Here is a 15877-nt window from a genome sequence, read left to right as displayed (position 1 = left end):
CAGTGGCGGCTGGTGCTAAAAAAACTGAGGGGGGCGCACACACACAAATGAAAAACAAACAAAACAAATCTTAAAAAATAGCACTATTTGAACATGAATTTTGCCCTCCTTTCCTTCTGGCCAGCAAATTTCTCAATTATATTCTGTGACTAGTCTTTTCTCCATTGACAACATGGCCAATGCATTCAGCCTGTCCTGAGTCATTAAGTTTCTCAGAAAAGTCTTGATTCTTTTCAGAGTTGAAAAGCACCTTTCAGCTATTGTTGTGGTGATGAGGATCTTCAAGAGCATGACAGTTTCTGAAAAGACTTCGTCTAGATTGTTTTCCTGATTTTAATAACATTTGCTGCCATTTTTAAGGCTGTGTTATGAAATGTGTTACAGCATTTTTGTGGGACAAGATTATACAAAATTCAGTAACCAAATGTTTTATTCCCCATTATCCATAAACTTCAGTACAACTTAAATAAAATATCTTGCTGACAAACATTACATCAACATACCTACACAGCATAGACACAACTAAAGGTATTTCTAACTACAACGCACATCTTCCTAATATATTAAATAACATTACTATAAACCAGTGTAACAGTGATTTTCCACAACAACTCACCTCTGCAGCAATCCTTTCATAGTCTTCTACACTGAGTATCCAACGCTTCTTCACTGGCTGATTACTACCTACACTGCTACATGTCCAACCATGGAGTGGAGAGATCACTTGCCTGCTGCTGAATTTGTAAATTAAGACGATCCGGTCCAAGCTCCTTTATCCTGTTTTTTTTCCTTCAAGTGAACGCTTTGTAAAAGCATTTTTTTTGTAAAGACAAAACAGAAATTTATCTAATTTTGAAATGACTCCACTTGCACTTTGCAAACGTAAATCAACATAACGAACTGCAGCTGCGCTGAGTCGAATCGGGGATTGTCCAATCACACAATGTTTTTAAAAAAATTAGCCAGTACTGACACTCTACCAGTAATGACGCAACAGAATAGGTGTGTCCGGGACGCAGAGCAGTGCGCCCCTATGAAAAAACCTAGATAACCAATTAAAAGTCAGCCTCAGATCACGTGCTTGCCCAAGTTTCTGCGCCTACATTGACTCCCATTAGACCGGCGCCCTGCACATAGGAAAGGAGGAAGTGTGCACAATGTGAGCAATTAAATAGAATTATGTATTTACTATTTTAATAAATTCTAACATGTCTATTGGACACACAGTATGAATAAATACATTTCTAAGTACTTTGCAGTTCAGAAATCATTCATTATCTAAACGATTTAAAGGGGGCGGCGCCCGAGCGCCCCCTACTGGCCAGCCGCCACTGAAATTAGATAATGAATTGTCTATGAATTTGTCTTCAGCCTAGCCTAACCTTACCTGACTCCGCCAGATAGATTTGCTCCGCATATCCATCTGGAAACCTTCCGTTGAAGTAATTTTGGGAAGGGGCGACAATACTGGTTAGCTGATTGGCCTATGTTGGTGATAGACGGGCCAAATAAACCAATCAGATTCCTCGTCGCTCTGTTACGAGCGACGACGAAAACACAACCACAAGCCAAGCTACTCTTGCTGCTGCAGGTAAAGGCTCGTTAGCTCAGCAAAGAAATACTCTGTAATTCCGATAAAACTTGCTCGATAGCCACGCTAACTTCATCGGCTGAAGCCGCCATGTTCTTTAGACTGAACTGTCGCTTCTCGTTGCGTCACACCTCAACCCGCCTCAAAGCCAACGCTGATTGGACGTTCGTTTGGTGAACGGCTCCAAATTTTCTTCAACGGAGGGTAGCCAGACTGATCTGCGAGTGAAACCTTGAAAGCTCGCGAGATCAGGATGGTCTCACGAGGCTAAGCCTAACCCACCAAGGTTGAAATTACCGCCTTTCACTGCAATTATAGTTTCAGTTTTTTGGAGCATGTCTCTTCCAGCTTTGCACGTTAGGACATATTTTGTTCAAATTTTTTTCTGCAGAAAGGCCTAAGCTCAATCAATGTCGACTCTTTTGTAGTCAGACGGGTTTCTCTTTTTTTTTTTTTTTTTTTTACATAAAGGCCAAATAGTCACTTTTTGTCCCCTGTAATCAGTGCATCGGCTTCCACTGTCATCATGAGAACATTTTCTGACCCACATGCAGAAACGTCCAGGAGACAGCAGTAGAAGTTTAACAGTTTATTAAAAATGGGTCTTTTGATGGTTTCTGACTCGAGACGGGGCTCCGGGTGTTCAGGGGTTCAAGCCACTACGAGGAGACAGTTTGTCTTTTCAGAGAGGTGGCAAGAAGCAGGATGTTCTTACTGATGCTCAGGAAGGATGCGAACCAGGAACTCAGTAGCCTTGCTCTCTATCCACCAGGAGAACCTGGAGCTCCAGATAAGGAACGGAAGCAGAACACAGAAAACACACCCACATCTTTGACATCCACATGACTTATTATGCCTTTCTTTTAACAATGCGTTTATGTTTCCCAGTTTTCTGTAAAGGCCAGATCTGTTGAGCTCATAGATGTCCTGTTGATATAGACCCGAATTGCCTTTGGAGGTTCTGAGCCAGCCTGATCCCTGAACCTGTTTTTCCTGCCTGTTGACTTGTGTACCAGACTTAGCCTGTTTTAGGATTGTCTGAGCTTGCCTGATCCCTGCCTGTTTAACCTGCTTGCCTGTGTACCGTTTCTGGACTGTTAATTGACCACCAAGCCTGCCTGTCTTTGTCCAGTCTGTCAGTTTGTCTGTGAACCGAACCTAGATCTGCTTCCTGACTCTGAGCCCGGATTCTGCTCTGGACTGTTCTGCTCGGTTATTCACTTAGGACTGTTTGTTCGACTACGTTCTCTGTATTATCCTGCTCATCATACAGTCTGTCTGTCATCCCGATTCCACCCTCAACCTCTCCTTTAATAAACCTTGTTTAACTTGCTCATCGCTTGTCTGGCCTGAATACTGGATCCACCTGTTCCGTTCATAACATTTACACAACAAAAGGTATTTTTTGGTATAAAACGCGAATGGCCTGTGTTTATTAAAGATGCTTTTACATCATGGTAGTGTTACAAAAATAAAAAGCTGAAAAAACACCATTCATCATCTAAACATAACCTACTGTGTGCTGCACAATGAAGAAGGTGAGCTTTAAAAAAAAATTGAATGCTCTACTGGAATGGAGATATGAAGAACATAAAAAAGACACTTATCAAACTAATATAATTTCCGTTATCTTCATACTTTGCCCAAACCACTGGGCAGTCTAAAAACAGGCCCCTCCTCTTAGAGGCTTCAGGTGTTTCTCAGGTTTCAGTTTCTGTGCTGCTCTGCATGTGAACAATGACGAAGCAGCTCCACCTTCCTACTGAGCTCAGTGTGGTGAACGGATCACTTACAGCCCATACAGGCTGCCTTATTTTTCTGCGTGAGGAATGTCATGTGTGGCATGAGTGTGTGAGGTCAGGAAAACACGTGAGTCTCATATGCTCACTGCGTCAGACTAGACAGCTCTAGGTGGAGCTGTGTTCTGTGGATGCAGCGCTAAACGGGGACACTTTCATCCAATCTCAGTCAGTGCTACGACATTTATTTAAATAACTTATTTAAATCTGGACTAACCTCTCTGCTCTCCTCCCTGTGTATGCTGCCATTTTTTTTTCTTTTCTATGTGACCTAAGCCACGGTAATTGTCTATTGTATGCTGCCATTTTTCTAATATTTTGTAGTTTACATTCCTTGCACTTTGTGACACTGACATGCATTCTCGACTCATGCACCACTAATTTCTCTGACTTTCACATCTCAGGTTAGGAACTTAGAATCACACGTTGGTAATAATTGTAAATCTGTCTTTTGTCACTTTTTTAATGCTGTGTCTACCTTTGAGTTGTGGCGTTGGAGCCGGCTGTTAACACAGAACCACAACAGACCAATCCAAGCTCCCATCTTATCTCCTGGTGAGTTACTGGGTGTCAGGACTCGGTCAGCAGGGCTGTGCAGCTTGCTGCCGGTTCTGCTGCTTTCTCCACAGGTGTTCGTGGTTGAGGGGCGGGCGGAGCCCACACACCTGCAGGCTGTTGAGCAGCACCAGGCAGCACTATAAGAACCATGGCTCCTACCCCGCGCTTATGGGCGCGGGGTAGGAGCCGCGCCGAGCGGCCGCCAGTTTTTCGACCGGCTCCCATCGAGCGGATCCCCGACAGATCAACGGTAGCGCTTCCCTCACAACCGGAGCCGATGCAGCTTGGCCGAGTCAGACTCACACCCGAGCAAAGGCAGCAGCGCATGAGCTCTCGGCTCTGCATTTGTTGTGCCTCCCCCAAGCATTTCATAAAGGACTGCCCTGAGCGGCCGAAAGATCAGGTCCGTCAGTCGTAGAGGAGAAACCGGCGGGCCAATCCAAATCATCTCACTCGTCCCCTCCTCGCCTCTGTCTGCCTGCTGTTGTCGTCTCTGGCCGAGCCACGTTTAAGGTGTCTGCATTAGTGGACTCCGGCTGTGACTTTAATTTAATAGATCAATCTTTTGTTCTTCAGACTAAGATAGAGACGGTTCCTTTAAGCTCGCCTCTCCAGGTTTCAACCCTGGATGGAGGAGTTCTCCCGCAGATCACTCACAGAACTACTCACCTTGAACTCGTGGTTTCGGGTAACCACCGCGAACGCGGCACATTTTTAGTTTTCCCTGTCAAGCAGGCTCCTGTAGTACTTGGGTTCCCGTGGCTTCAGCACCATAACCCGCAAATTAACTGGGCCGACCATCGTCTCATGCTCACGCGCTGCCCTGCGCTCAGGTGGACCCTGAGATTCTTAAGTTAGTACCTACACATTATCATGACCTAGGGCAGGTTTTTAGTAAAGAGCAGGCCAGTTCCCTTCCTCTGCACCGCCCGTACGGTTGTGCGATTGACCTTTTGCCTAGTGCCCCGTTGCCGACTAGCCATCTTTATAACATCTCTCAGAGTGAACGTCAGGCCCTTGAGAAATACATAAAGGAGTCCCTAGCCGCAGGCCTTATTCACGCCTCTTCTTCACCTCTAGGGGCAGGGTTTTTCTTCGTAGGCAAGAAGGATGGTTCCCTTCGACCTTGCATAGACTATCGGGGCTTAAACGCCATCACTGTTAAGAACAAGTACCCTCTTCCGCTCCTCTCCTCTGCACTAGAACCAGTACAGTCCGCCACCATTTTCACCAAACTAGACTTAAGAAACGCTTACCACTTAGTGCGGATCCGCCGGGGAGACGAAGGGAAGACTGCCTTCAAGACCCCTTTAGGACATTTCGAGTATCAAGTCATGCCATTCGGCCTGTGCAATGCCCCAGCAGTTTTCCAAGCCCTGGTGAATGACGTCCTTCGTGATTTTCTCAATGTCTTCGTGTTTGTTATCTGGATGACATCCTGATCTACTCCCGCGACCCATCTGAGCACTACAAACATGTCCGTCTGGTTCCCAACGCCTCCTCGAAAATAAACTTTTTGTCAAGGCGGAAAAATGTGAATTCCACAAGCCCTCCGTCACCTTCCTGGGGTTAATCCTAGAAGGGGGCCGGGTGCGATCTGACCCTGAAAAGATCTGCACTGTCCTCGACTGGCCCAGACCTGAGACCAAAAAGGGCCTCCAGAGATTTCTCGACTTCGCTAATTTCTACAGGAGATTCATTCGTGGTTACAGCCAGATCGCCGCCCCCCTTCACGCACTCACGTCCGTCAAGACCCAAATCTCCTGGAGGCCCAGTCTGCATTTGATGACCTCAAGAACCGCTTCTCCCAGGCCCCCATTCTCATCTACCCGGATCCCACAAAGCAATACATCGTCGAGATTGACGCCTCCGACACAGGAGTTGGAGCCGTCCTTTCCCAGGTGTCCGATCTAGACCAGAAGCTTCACCCGTGCGCCTTCTTCTCCAGGCGTCTGTCTCCAGCGGAGCGAAATTACGACGTAGGGGACAGAGAGCTGCTGGCCATCAAGCTCGCTTTGGAGGAGTGGCGTCACTGGTTGGAGGGATCTGAGCAGCCCGTCCTCGTTTGGACTGACCATAAGAACCTGGAATACATCCAGACAGCAAGGAGGCTAAACCCTCGCCAGGCCCGGTGGTCCCTCTTCTTCTCACGTTTCAACCTTTCTATCTCCTATCACCCCGGCTCCAAGAATGTAAAACCCAACGCCCTGTCCCGACTGTACTCCTCTCCAGACTCCGAGAACGAACCCGCCACTATCCTACCACCCACCAGCGTGCTAGGTGCTCTCCAGTGGGAGGTACAGGATCTTATCACCCGTGCCCTGCCCTCTGACCTAGACCCCGGAACCGGTCCACCAAATCGTACCTATGTCCCGTCCTCCGTTAGGTCTCAAGTCATTCAGTGGGCTCACTCAGAGAAGTTCTCAGCTCACCCCGGAATCCATCGTACCCAGACTCTCCTCGCCCGTAGCTTTTGGTGGCCCACTATGTTTCAAGACGTCAAACAGTTCATCCTCTCATGTCCAGTTTGTGCTCAAAATAAATCATCCAATAGACCCCCAGCCGGCCTTCTTCAACCCTTACCAGTTCCAGAACGCCCATGGTCCCACTTCGCCCTAGACTTCGTCACCGGACTCCCTTCCTCCCAAGGCATGACCGTCATACTCACAGTAATCGACAGTTTCTCCAAGGCCTGTCACCTCATCCCTCTTCGCAAGCTTCCCTCCGCTCTTCTTACGGCCCAGCTCCTGGTAAAACATGTCTTTCGTCTCCATGGGATACCTCATGAGATTCTGTCTGACCGTGGTCCCCAGTTTATATCTAGGGTGTGGAAGGAGTTTGCCTTGGGGCCCGGTATACTCTGACCTCGGGATACCACCCACAGACCAACGGTCAGACAGAGAGGATGAACCAGGAGCTGGAGACCACCCTCCGTTGTCTCACTTCCAAGAACCCCTCCGACTGGAGTAAGTACCTCCCCTGGATCGAGTACGCCCATAACAGCCACGTCTCCACTGCTACCGGCCTCTCTCCCTTCGAGATTTCCCTTGGTTATCAGCCTCCCCTTCTCTCCGACAACAACCACCAGATCACCGTTCCCTCCGTTCAGGATCACATAGCCCATTGCAAACAGGTTTGGACTCAGACCATTCAAGCTCTCCAGGAAACCGCTGAACAGAACCGCTGATTCGCTGACCAGAGGCGGGTCCCAGCTCCCACTTACCACCCTGGTCAGCGAGTCTGGCTAGCCACCTGAGACCTTCCCTCCCGAGCAACCTCCCGAAAGTTGTCTCCCCGATTCACCGGCCCTTACGAGATTATCTCTGTACCCAGCCCCACCACAGTCCGTCTTCATCTGCCATCCCACTCCCGAGTGCATCCTACCTTCCACCTGTCCCAGAATAGGCCCGTCACTTCCAGTCCCTTGTGCCTTTTCGGCCGAACCCCCTCCACCCACCCAGGACCACCATGGACGCCAGATCCAACGGATCGTGGCCTCCCGTCCACGAGGTAGAGGTTTCCAATACCTCGTGGATTGGGTTGGTCGCGGTCCGGAGGATCGGTCTTGGATCCCTTATGATTGCTTTCCTCACCTCTCGTCCGTCCACATCTTCCTTTGTGTCGCCAGGTGGTGACAATCGAGGGGGGGGGGGGGTGGTGCCTTGACTCGGTCAGCAGAGCTGTCTAGCTGGCCGCCGGTTCTGCTGCTTTCTCCACAGGTGTTCGTGGTTGACGGGCAGGCGGAGCCCACACACCTGCAGGCTGTTGACCAGCACTAGGCTGCACTATAAGAACCGTGCTCAGACAGCAGGAGGATGCCAGAGTGTTACCGTCGTGGTATGCAAACCAGTTTCGGCCTCTAGCCTTTCGATCGACCCATAGTTGCCAAAATTCTTACCTCTGTGTCTCTCAGGTTCCTCCCCGTGTCCCAACGCCTCCCTCTCGTGGCTTCCTCGTTCGAGATCCTTCATTCAACCTCTCAAGTTGGTTCCCCTCGTGGATTCCTCTGAGTTCCTCCCAAGTTGTTTTCCTTCCTCCGGACCCTGACCTCCCTCGGACACAAGCTGGTTCCTCTCACTGGTCTGGATACCTGGATCTCCCGGTGCTGCTCAGATCCGCTGCCGCCTCCATTCCCCGGTCTCCCGGACACCTGTGACTCCATCACCAGGCCAACACCGAGTCCACATCACCTCCTCCCCGGTTTGGTCACCTCACTGAGTGGTAAGCGTTGCTCAGCAGCACATCTCCCGTTGTCCCCTCCTGTAGTCAACTGATCCTCTTGTCCTTCTAGATTACCCGGTCTCCCGCCTCCCTGATGCCCCGTTCGAGCTCTGTCCTGCAGTAACTGATTCTCCTCTGTGTTCCTTAGTTAAATAAACCCTTTTCAATTTACCTGTTTTCCCAAGGGTTTTCTGCATGTGGGCAAAACATATCAAGCCGAAAATGACACTGAGGAGTCTCTCCATGTCTGTCCTGTTAGACACTGTGGCCAGGTCAGTGTGTTTCTCTCTGCAGTGCTACTGAGCTTCAGTCCAGGTCTTATTAACATTAATGTAGTGACAGGTGATTAAAACAACACTGACCTGTTAATAAAAGACATGCAGGTATTTCAATTATTACATTATTAAAATGTCCTTAAACATGGGATATTAGCTGCTATGAAATGTTATTTTCTTCTAGTAACGTAACAGAAATCATTACCAATCAGAAACAGCAGAATCAGACTCCACATCATCTTTGCTGTCAGATGGATTATTTCACTGCAACAATTATTCTCTGCTGGATGAAGAACAACATTTCATATCAAGGTTTGAGCAGAGCAACTGAAGCCAAACTGAGCAGAAAGAAAACAAAGAGCTGACATCTTTTTTTTCCATAATTACATATTCATAATTACATAATATGCTTTCATAAATTTCAAGTCCACTCAAAACAAGCTGAAACTCACCTCTGATTTAGTTTTAAATAATTGGATTGAATGTTTTATCTGGATACTCTGCTCAGAACGCTCCTCAGTCAAATGATGATGTGTTTACAACACTGTCCATTGCTTATCATGTCATTATTTGAATATTGAAACCAATGTGACCCTAACCCGATCCATGTAGAGGAAGAGAAAGTTAATAATCTTGCTTAGTTTGCATGTTAGTGATGAGGATCTATCTGTATCCACTTGATGGACAAAGCTGGCTCTGAATCACTATTCTGTTCAGAAACTGGGTTCATCTGAAGGTCAGTTACAGAGACAACTTTCTGGTGAAGCTGCAAGTAAAAATGACAGTTAAATTGGATTCAAAAGGATGTTTTTATAGTTTTGCTGTCCAAACTGAGAAAACAGCCCCCTCTTGTAATTAATTACAGGGGGATAATTTTTATGTTTTGATCTGGTTTGAGCAGGGATTCCCAAGGGGTGTGCAAGCTGCCACTAGGGGGTGCGTGAGATGAAAACTAATGGCGCTCTGACCATGTTTTATTTCCCCCACACAATAAAGACGTGTAAATAAACATTTCCTTTATAAAGATTAAAATCAAAAACTGTAAATTTAATCAATAAATAAAAATATATTGTGTTAGACTTTATTGCTTAGTGCTGTTGCACGCTTACTGTTTATTTAAGTTAGGTTGTTTTGGGTATATACCGGCGGACATGTGTGGCTTCCGGGGGGAGGAGTGGCGGATTACTCTGTGAAAGCTGTCCCGTTCTGTTCGTCCTAAAATAAAGTGTTAGCAGCAAAACCTCGGTCTGGTGCTTGGGTGACATAATGGAATGATACAGTATTAACAAGTAAATTAATTTATTTAGAAGCAATCTTCTTCTACTTTTCATTTTAAGATGAAATATCCATATTGTGCTGTATATGCGCACCAAGCTTGTGACCTCTACTTGAATCATTCTCACAAATATGCTCAATTGGCTGAAATCAGGGAAACTATCAGGCAGGCGAGGCATCTAAGGTCAAAGTTAGCGATGGAGGAGGAGATGAACCATGAGAGAGAGAGAGGGGAATCGGAGGCAACAGAGGAGAGAATTGCAGTGTTTTGGCCTCTGGAGATAAAGATCTGCCCTTTGAGAACTAAAAGAAAGGAGACGGAACTAAGGACTACCCAGATCTGTGAGGTTTAATCTGCTGTTTATTTATTATTCTGTGCAATGTGGTCAAAGAGACAAAATGGAGAAATCCATCTTGTACTTGAAACTTTGGATTAACATAGTTTTTTCATTAAGGCTTTTGACACTACATATGTTGGAAATCACGGAATAAATCAACACATGGAATCTCTCTCCATCCTTTATCATGAAACATGACTGGTGTGTTCAGCTCTGGTGCTGCTCATCAGGTTGATATTAAAGGCCAGCAAGTTCAAACAGCATCAGAAACTCCTCCTCTCACGAGTTCTTCTTGGCAGAATAAACTGAACTTTGTATTTATTAAATTAAAATGCGGGACACCATTCTGCAAATAATCCATTTATTAAACAACAGAGAAACTAAAAGTTCCATAAATAGCAAACATGTTTATTTAATTTAAACCATATCAGATAAAGACTTTCTGGTGTGTCTATGTTTTAGGCTAACCTTTGGTCTAGCAGTATATGTACCTGTGCTGTTACACTTAGAAAATACACATTTACTTTCAGAGCAGTCATTTTCAGATCCAGTTTATCCAAGTTTGAATAATTTCCCCCCAATATCAGTATTATTTCTACTGTAAAGTTTTTAATTTTGTTATTTATGAAACTAAAGAACCACGAAACACAAAAATCACCCTAGAATTTCTGTAAATGAAAGGTAAAACCCATGTTGCCAGAGAATAGATGAGCTTTAAACCTTGGAACAAATGAAATTCAGCTCCTCTTTGTCATTTCTTTGGAACCACCTATGCTGTCCTCCTGCAGCCATGGCTCCAGACGTGTCACAGTCAGTCATCTGTCCTGAGGCCTGGCTGGTATTGCTGACCGAATGCTCCTTACAGACCCAGAACCAGAATTTCATGGTGCAGTTAAAGCGCAGTCCCAGCCAGACGTAATCAGTGGAGGCCTTCTTGGCTTTCTCCTGGACCCATCTCTGCTCATCCAGGTTGGTGATGGTGACCAGGTCATGGTGGTGATCTCTGCAGTAGGATAAGGCTTCCTCCCAGGTTTTATTTTCTTTGATCAGGATCACTTTATCTGTCATGATGGTGATGGTCAAAAACAAAACCACAAACAATAAAATCCTTTATGCTCATGTTTTTATTCAGGCACAGGAACTTCAAAACACACTATGGAGCAAGAAAAATGTGTCAGCTTCAGAAAATCTTTTAAAATTTCAAGTTATTAATTACATGAATGAATTGAGAAAACATCTTTGAAAGTTTAAAATGAGTATTAAAATACTTATAAAACTACATACATGATATCTACATGATAAACTACACCAACTTAAGAAAATAAATAAATGAAAAAGCCAAACCTTTTCCCCCCAAACATGATTTATCTTTTTTTTCATGTGGGAACACTTCTTAGGAAGAACAACTCACCATCATAACAGATGAAGGGTTTTTTAACACCACAGCTGTCATTCTTCCATCTGCCTTCATCATCAAACACAGTCATGGCACATAGACCACTGTTGTATTGTGTATTGTTCAACTCATTGTTCCAGTGTCTGAAAGAGAAACTGCTTCCATCTGACCACCTCCAGGTGTCTCTGAACAGACCAAAGAATATTACTGTTGTTGGGCCCACAGACTCCACCACTTCCTTCAGCTCTCCATCCTGTAGCTGCTTCAGTCCACTGACCAGGTCTGTGTGTTTCTCTCTGCAGTAACTCTGAGCTTTCTGCCAGGTCTTCTTCTCTCTAATCAAGTGGTATTTCTGTGTTGTGTTGGTTTCTGTGGAGTTAAATGGATAAACTCACATCACATTTATTTACATGATTTTTTACTTAAAGAAATACACAATATACACCAGCTAAACAATAAAGTTTTAAGTATATTTGAAAAAATAAAGAAAAGAATTTCAAAATTTTCACCATCATAACAGAGGAAATATTCCTGCCACTGGCAACCAGTATCTTCCCATTTAGGAGTATTTATCAAACGCCCGCAATTCTCAGTTCCTTTATTTCTATTTCCTATATCAGTTGGATTTCCTGTGTCCCAGTCTGTCCCACTCTCATTGAACTCCTCTCCAGGCAGAGACCAGTACCATGTTCTCTGGACACCTGGTGGATCATGCAGACCAATCCAAGCTCCCCTCATATCTCCTGCTGAGTTACTGAGGAGTCTCTTCATGTCTGCCATGTTAGACACTGTGGCCAGGTCAGTGTGTTTCTCTCTGCAGTACTGCTGAGCTTCAGTCCAGGTCTTATTAACATTAATGTAGTGATACTCATACAGATGACAGTTGATGAAACAACACTGAGCTGTTAACAAAAGACATGCAGCTATTTAAATTATTACATTATTAAAATGTCCTTAAACATGGGATATTAGCTGCTATGAAATTTTATTTTCTTCTAATAACGTAACATAAATCCTTACCCATCAGAAAGAGCAGAATCAGACTCCACATCATCTTTGCTGTCAGATGGATTATTTCAGTCCAACAATTATTCTCTGCTGGATAAAGAACAACATTTCATATCAAGGTTTGAGCAGAGGAACTGAAGACAAACTGAGCGGACAGAAAACAGAGCTTACATCTTTTTTTCTCATAATTACATTTTCTGACATATGCATACATTTCAAGTCCACTGAAATAAAGCTGAAACTCACCTCTCCTTTTGTTTTTATGTAATTGAATTGAAGGTTTTATCTGGATGCTCTGCTGAGAACTCTCCTCAATCCAATGATGATATGTTTCCACCACAGATACATCAGCTACTTTAGATACTGTCATCATTTGAATATTCAAACCAATGTAAGGGCATGTTTCTCATCAACTCTATTTATGAACCATGCAGAGGAAGAGAAAACAACTGCTTTCTCTAAGTTAGTGATTCAGAGCAAGCTTCGTCCGTTAAGTGACTACAGCTAGACCCTCATCACTAAGCTGTTTATAAACTGGGTTCAATATTCTGAGGTTCAATACAGAGACACCTTTCTGGTGATGTGAAGTTTCAAGCATAAAATGAAATCAATTTGTATACAAAAGGTTGTTTTTTATAGTTTTGCTGTCCACAACAGATACATAATCCACACTGGGATCTAACCTATCTTCATATCTTTAAACATCAACTCTAGCTATGTTTTTGTTCTTACAAAGTGAAATGCCCAGTATGGTTAAAAACTCCCCCTCTTTTCGCTGTCCTCTATAGTGGATTGGTGATGTTTTAGTTTAGCTCACTACAGATTCCTGTCCAGGTAACAAACTTACCACCTGCAGAGACAGCCATGTGTACTTAACTATACACTTGGATTTAGCCTATTGGCTGTATGAAGTATATACACAATTTTGTTATGTAATACTGCTAAATATAATCTCATGAGAGCTACAGTATTGTAATTGTAGTTACTGTAACTTTACTTGCCCTACCTTATATATTAAACAGCAAACTTTCCTTATAAGGAGTGAATTCAATAGTTCCCACGTATCAGTATGACCTTTTCTCTTGCTGGGTCCATAATTATCAAAAAGTTAAACTGATTGTGTCATGATTTGGATTTTTGTTTATTTTGCCTTTGGACTTTTCCTATCAGCCTGTCACCTCTCAGCCATCAGTCATCATCCAATCAGCTCAGTCTCCCTCCAGCCACCACCCTGTTCTAGATCATCTCTACCTGTTTCCACCAATTAGTTACTCAGCTCACCTGTTCACCAGCCTACATAAACCTAACTCAGCCAACTTATCGCTACCAGAACGTCTCTTCTCTCTTAAGTGCTTCTTGTGGTCCAGTGTGATGTGCCCTGTCTCACCAGATCCTGTGTGCTCAGCTAGCTGGACTCTTCAGTTAAAGTTGCCTGTGTCTGCATGCTGCAGTTCTGCCTGTTTCCATGTGAGTCTGATCTGGTCTCTCCCTACCTGCATCCTCTGGTCTCCTGCTCATCCCTGCCTGCCTACAGCTGCTACCATTACTCATCTGTTCAAGTCCGGTTCTGTTTATCTGCCACTATTCAGCCTTCTTAATAAAACTTTTAAAAACGTAACTCTGTGTCCAGCTGAATATCAGGTTCAGCCTTAACAGATTGTGCCATGCTTATATTGGTAATACAAGGGCTGCATCCGAAAACGTTTTTTGGGTATTGACTCTTTAGCCAGAGTGGAAGTGTGTAAGTGCTGTCCGAATAGTGCAGTCTTTAAGGAAGGAGGTAGGAAAATTAGTCTGTATGCTTCCCATCAGAGTGCCTTCAGCATAGGAACCTTACAACGTCCCTTACTGCCGCTAAGGAGCTAAAAGGAATCCCCAGGCCTTTGCGTGACATGACGTATATTAAGCACAACCCACATCATTAAAATTTATGAAAATGTCCAGAGAGAAGAGAGGGCACACTTTGTAGTTCATTTTCAGAAGGCCTGGATTTGACTAGAATTATCCATGTGTTGTGTAATTATAAACTGCTTAAAGTTATTTAATGTTTAATAAATAATTCTCTGTTAAGTATTGTCTGCTGAATATCAGCCCTAGAGCTGATATCAGGTTGATAGTTGAAAGTGATGAATTCGAGCACTAGCGTTCTTTTAACTACAAACTGCACACACATAGAATAAGGAGTGACAACTTCTCTTCAAATTCAAAGAATTTATTAACAGAAATAAAATAAACATCCAGAGAACACCACTATATAATGCTGTTTATCTGAATTAATACTATATTTCAATCAACAAATCCTCTCTACTAGGCTAGTGAAACTTAACTAAACTACTAAGCAAAATGACGATAAAAAATGTAGCCGGGCCTTCTTGTCCCGGAAGTAGGGTGCTGTGCACTCTTCCTCTTGCCCATATATGGAAGACGCGTGATGGACCGCAGCTGGTTTGTTTGTTAACGAGACAGGTAATCAGCATTTACATTTAAAACCAGGTAGATCACTGAGGAGATCAGATCATTTGGAGAGTGGAATGGGATTTTCTTTATTTGCTGATGACGGAGCAATTTGGAAGAGGGGGAAAATTTTAAATTTCATTGTTAAAAAGATACAAGAAGCAATTAATAATATAGAAGATTGGTCTTTTAAATGGGGGTTTAAAATTTCTATAGACAAAACAAAGACTTTATTTTTTACAAGGAAGAAAGTATCTGAAAATTTAAAATTACAAATATATAATCATGAATTAGAGAGGGTAAAGGAATTTAAGTTTTTGGGTTTATGGTTGGATGAAAAGCTTAGTTGGAAAATTCATATTCAAAAAGTTGTGGATAAGTGTAAGAGAGTTTTAAATGTAATGAGGTGTTTGGTGGGGAGTGAGTGGGGTGCTGAGAGAAAAGCATTGAAAGCAATATATACTGGTTTAATAAGGTCGGTATTTGATTATGGAAGTATAGCTTTAGAATCAGCATCAGAAACACTACTCAAAAAATTAGATAATATTCAGTATCAAGCCTTGAGGTTATGTACAGGAGCTATAAGAACAACTCCAACGTCAGCTTTACTGGTAGAAATGGGAGAGTTACCACTTCATCTTAGAAGACTACAGTTAAAGATTTCTTATTGGTGTCAATTAAAGGGGCATAAGGGAAATCATCCATGTCAAAAAAAATTAAATCCTAGTTGGGAAAAAGGAAAAAAGAATTTAAAATCTTTTGGTTGGGATATTGAAAATATTATAAAAGAATTTGATTTAGATTATATAAATATTAGCCAAACAGTCCCTCTTTCACCAGTTCATCCATCTTTATTTTCTAATAGTATTGTTGATTTAACCTTGTTGAAGGAAAGGGAAAAAGGAAACTATTTAGATTTTAGTTCAATACAATCATATTTAGACAATAACTATTATGGATAT

General features: G+C 43.6%; 1 protein-coding gene across 1 annotated transcript; it reads right to left on the bottom strand.

Annotated features, from left to right (window-relative positions):
- Positions 1-10449: 10449 nt before the first annotated feature.
- Positions 10450-12507, bottom strand: LOC105924028 (C-type mannose receptor 2). Its single transcript, XM_036146971.1, has 4 exons — positions 12474-12507; positions 11963-12355; positions 11469-11822; positions 10450-11118 (listed from the first exon to the last, which is right to left on the bottom strand). Exons 1-4 carry the CDS (start codon positions 12505-12507, stop codon positions 10772-10774), a joined length of 1128 nt encoding a protein of 375 aa, XP_036002864.1. The 3' UTR covers positions 10450-10771.
- Between the last annotated feature and the right edge of the window lie 3370 nt (positions 12508-15877).

Source organism: Fundulus heteroclitus, chromosome 14, assembly GCF_011125445.2.
Source record: "Fundulus heteroclitus isolate FHET01 chromosome 14, MU-UCD_Fhet_4.1, whole genome shotgun sequence".
NCBI classification, from domain to species: domain Eukaryota; kingdom Metazoa; phylum Chordata; class Actinopteri; order Cyprinodontiformes; family Fundulidae; genus Fundulus; species Fundulus heteroclitus.
This window is presented reverse-complemented; position numbering and strand designations above follow the sequence as displayed.

Coding starts and splice junctions, on each gene's coding strand:
- LOC105924028 (XM_036146971.1), bottom strand. CDS start 12,507: ATGATGTGGAGTCTGATTCTGCTCTTTCTGATGG. Junction 12,356..12,473: donor GATTCTGCTCTTTCTGATGG/GTAAGGATTTAT, acceptor TTTTGTTAACAG/CTCAGTGTTGTTTCATCAAC. Junction 11,119..11,468: donor ACCCTTCATCTGTTATGATG/GTGAGTTGTTCT, acceptor CCATCATGACAG/ATAAAGTGATCCTGATCAAA.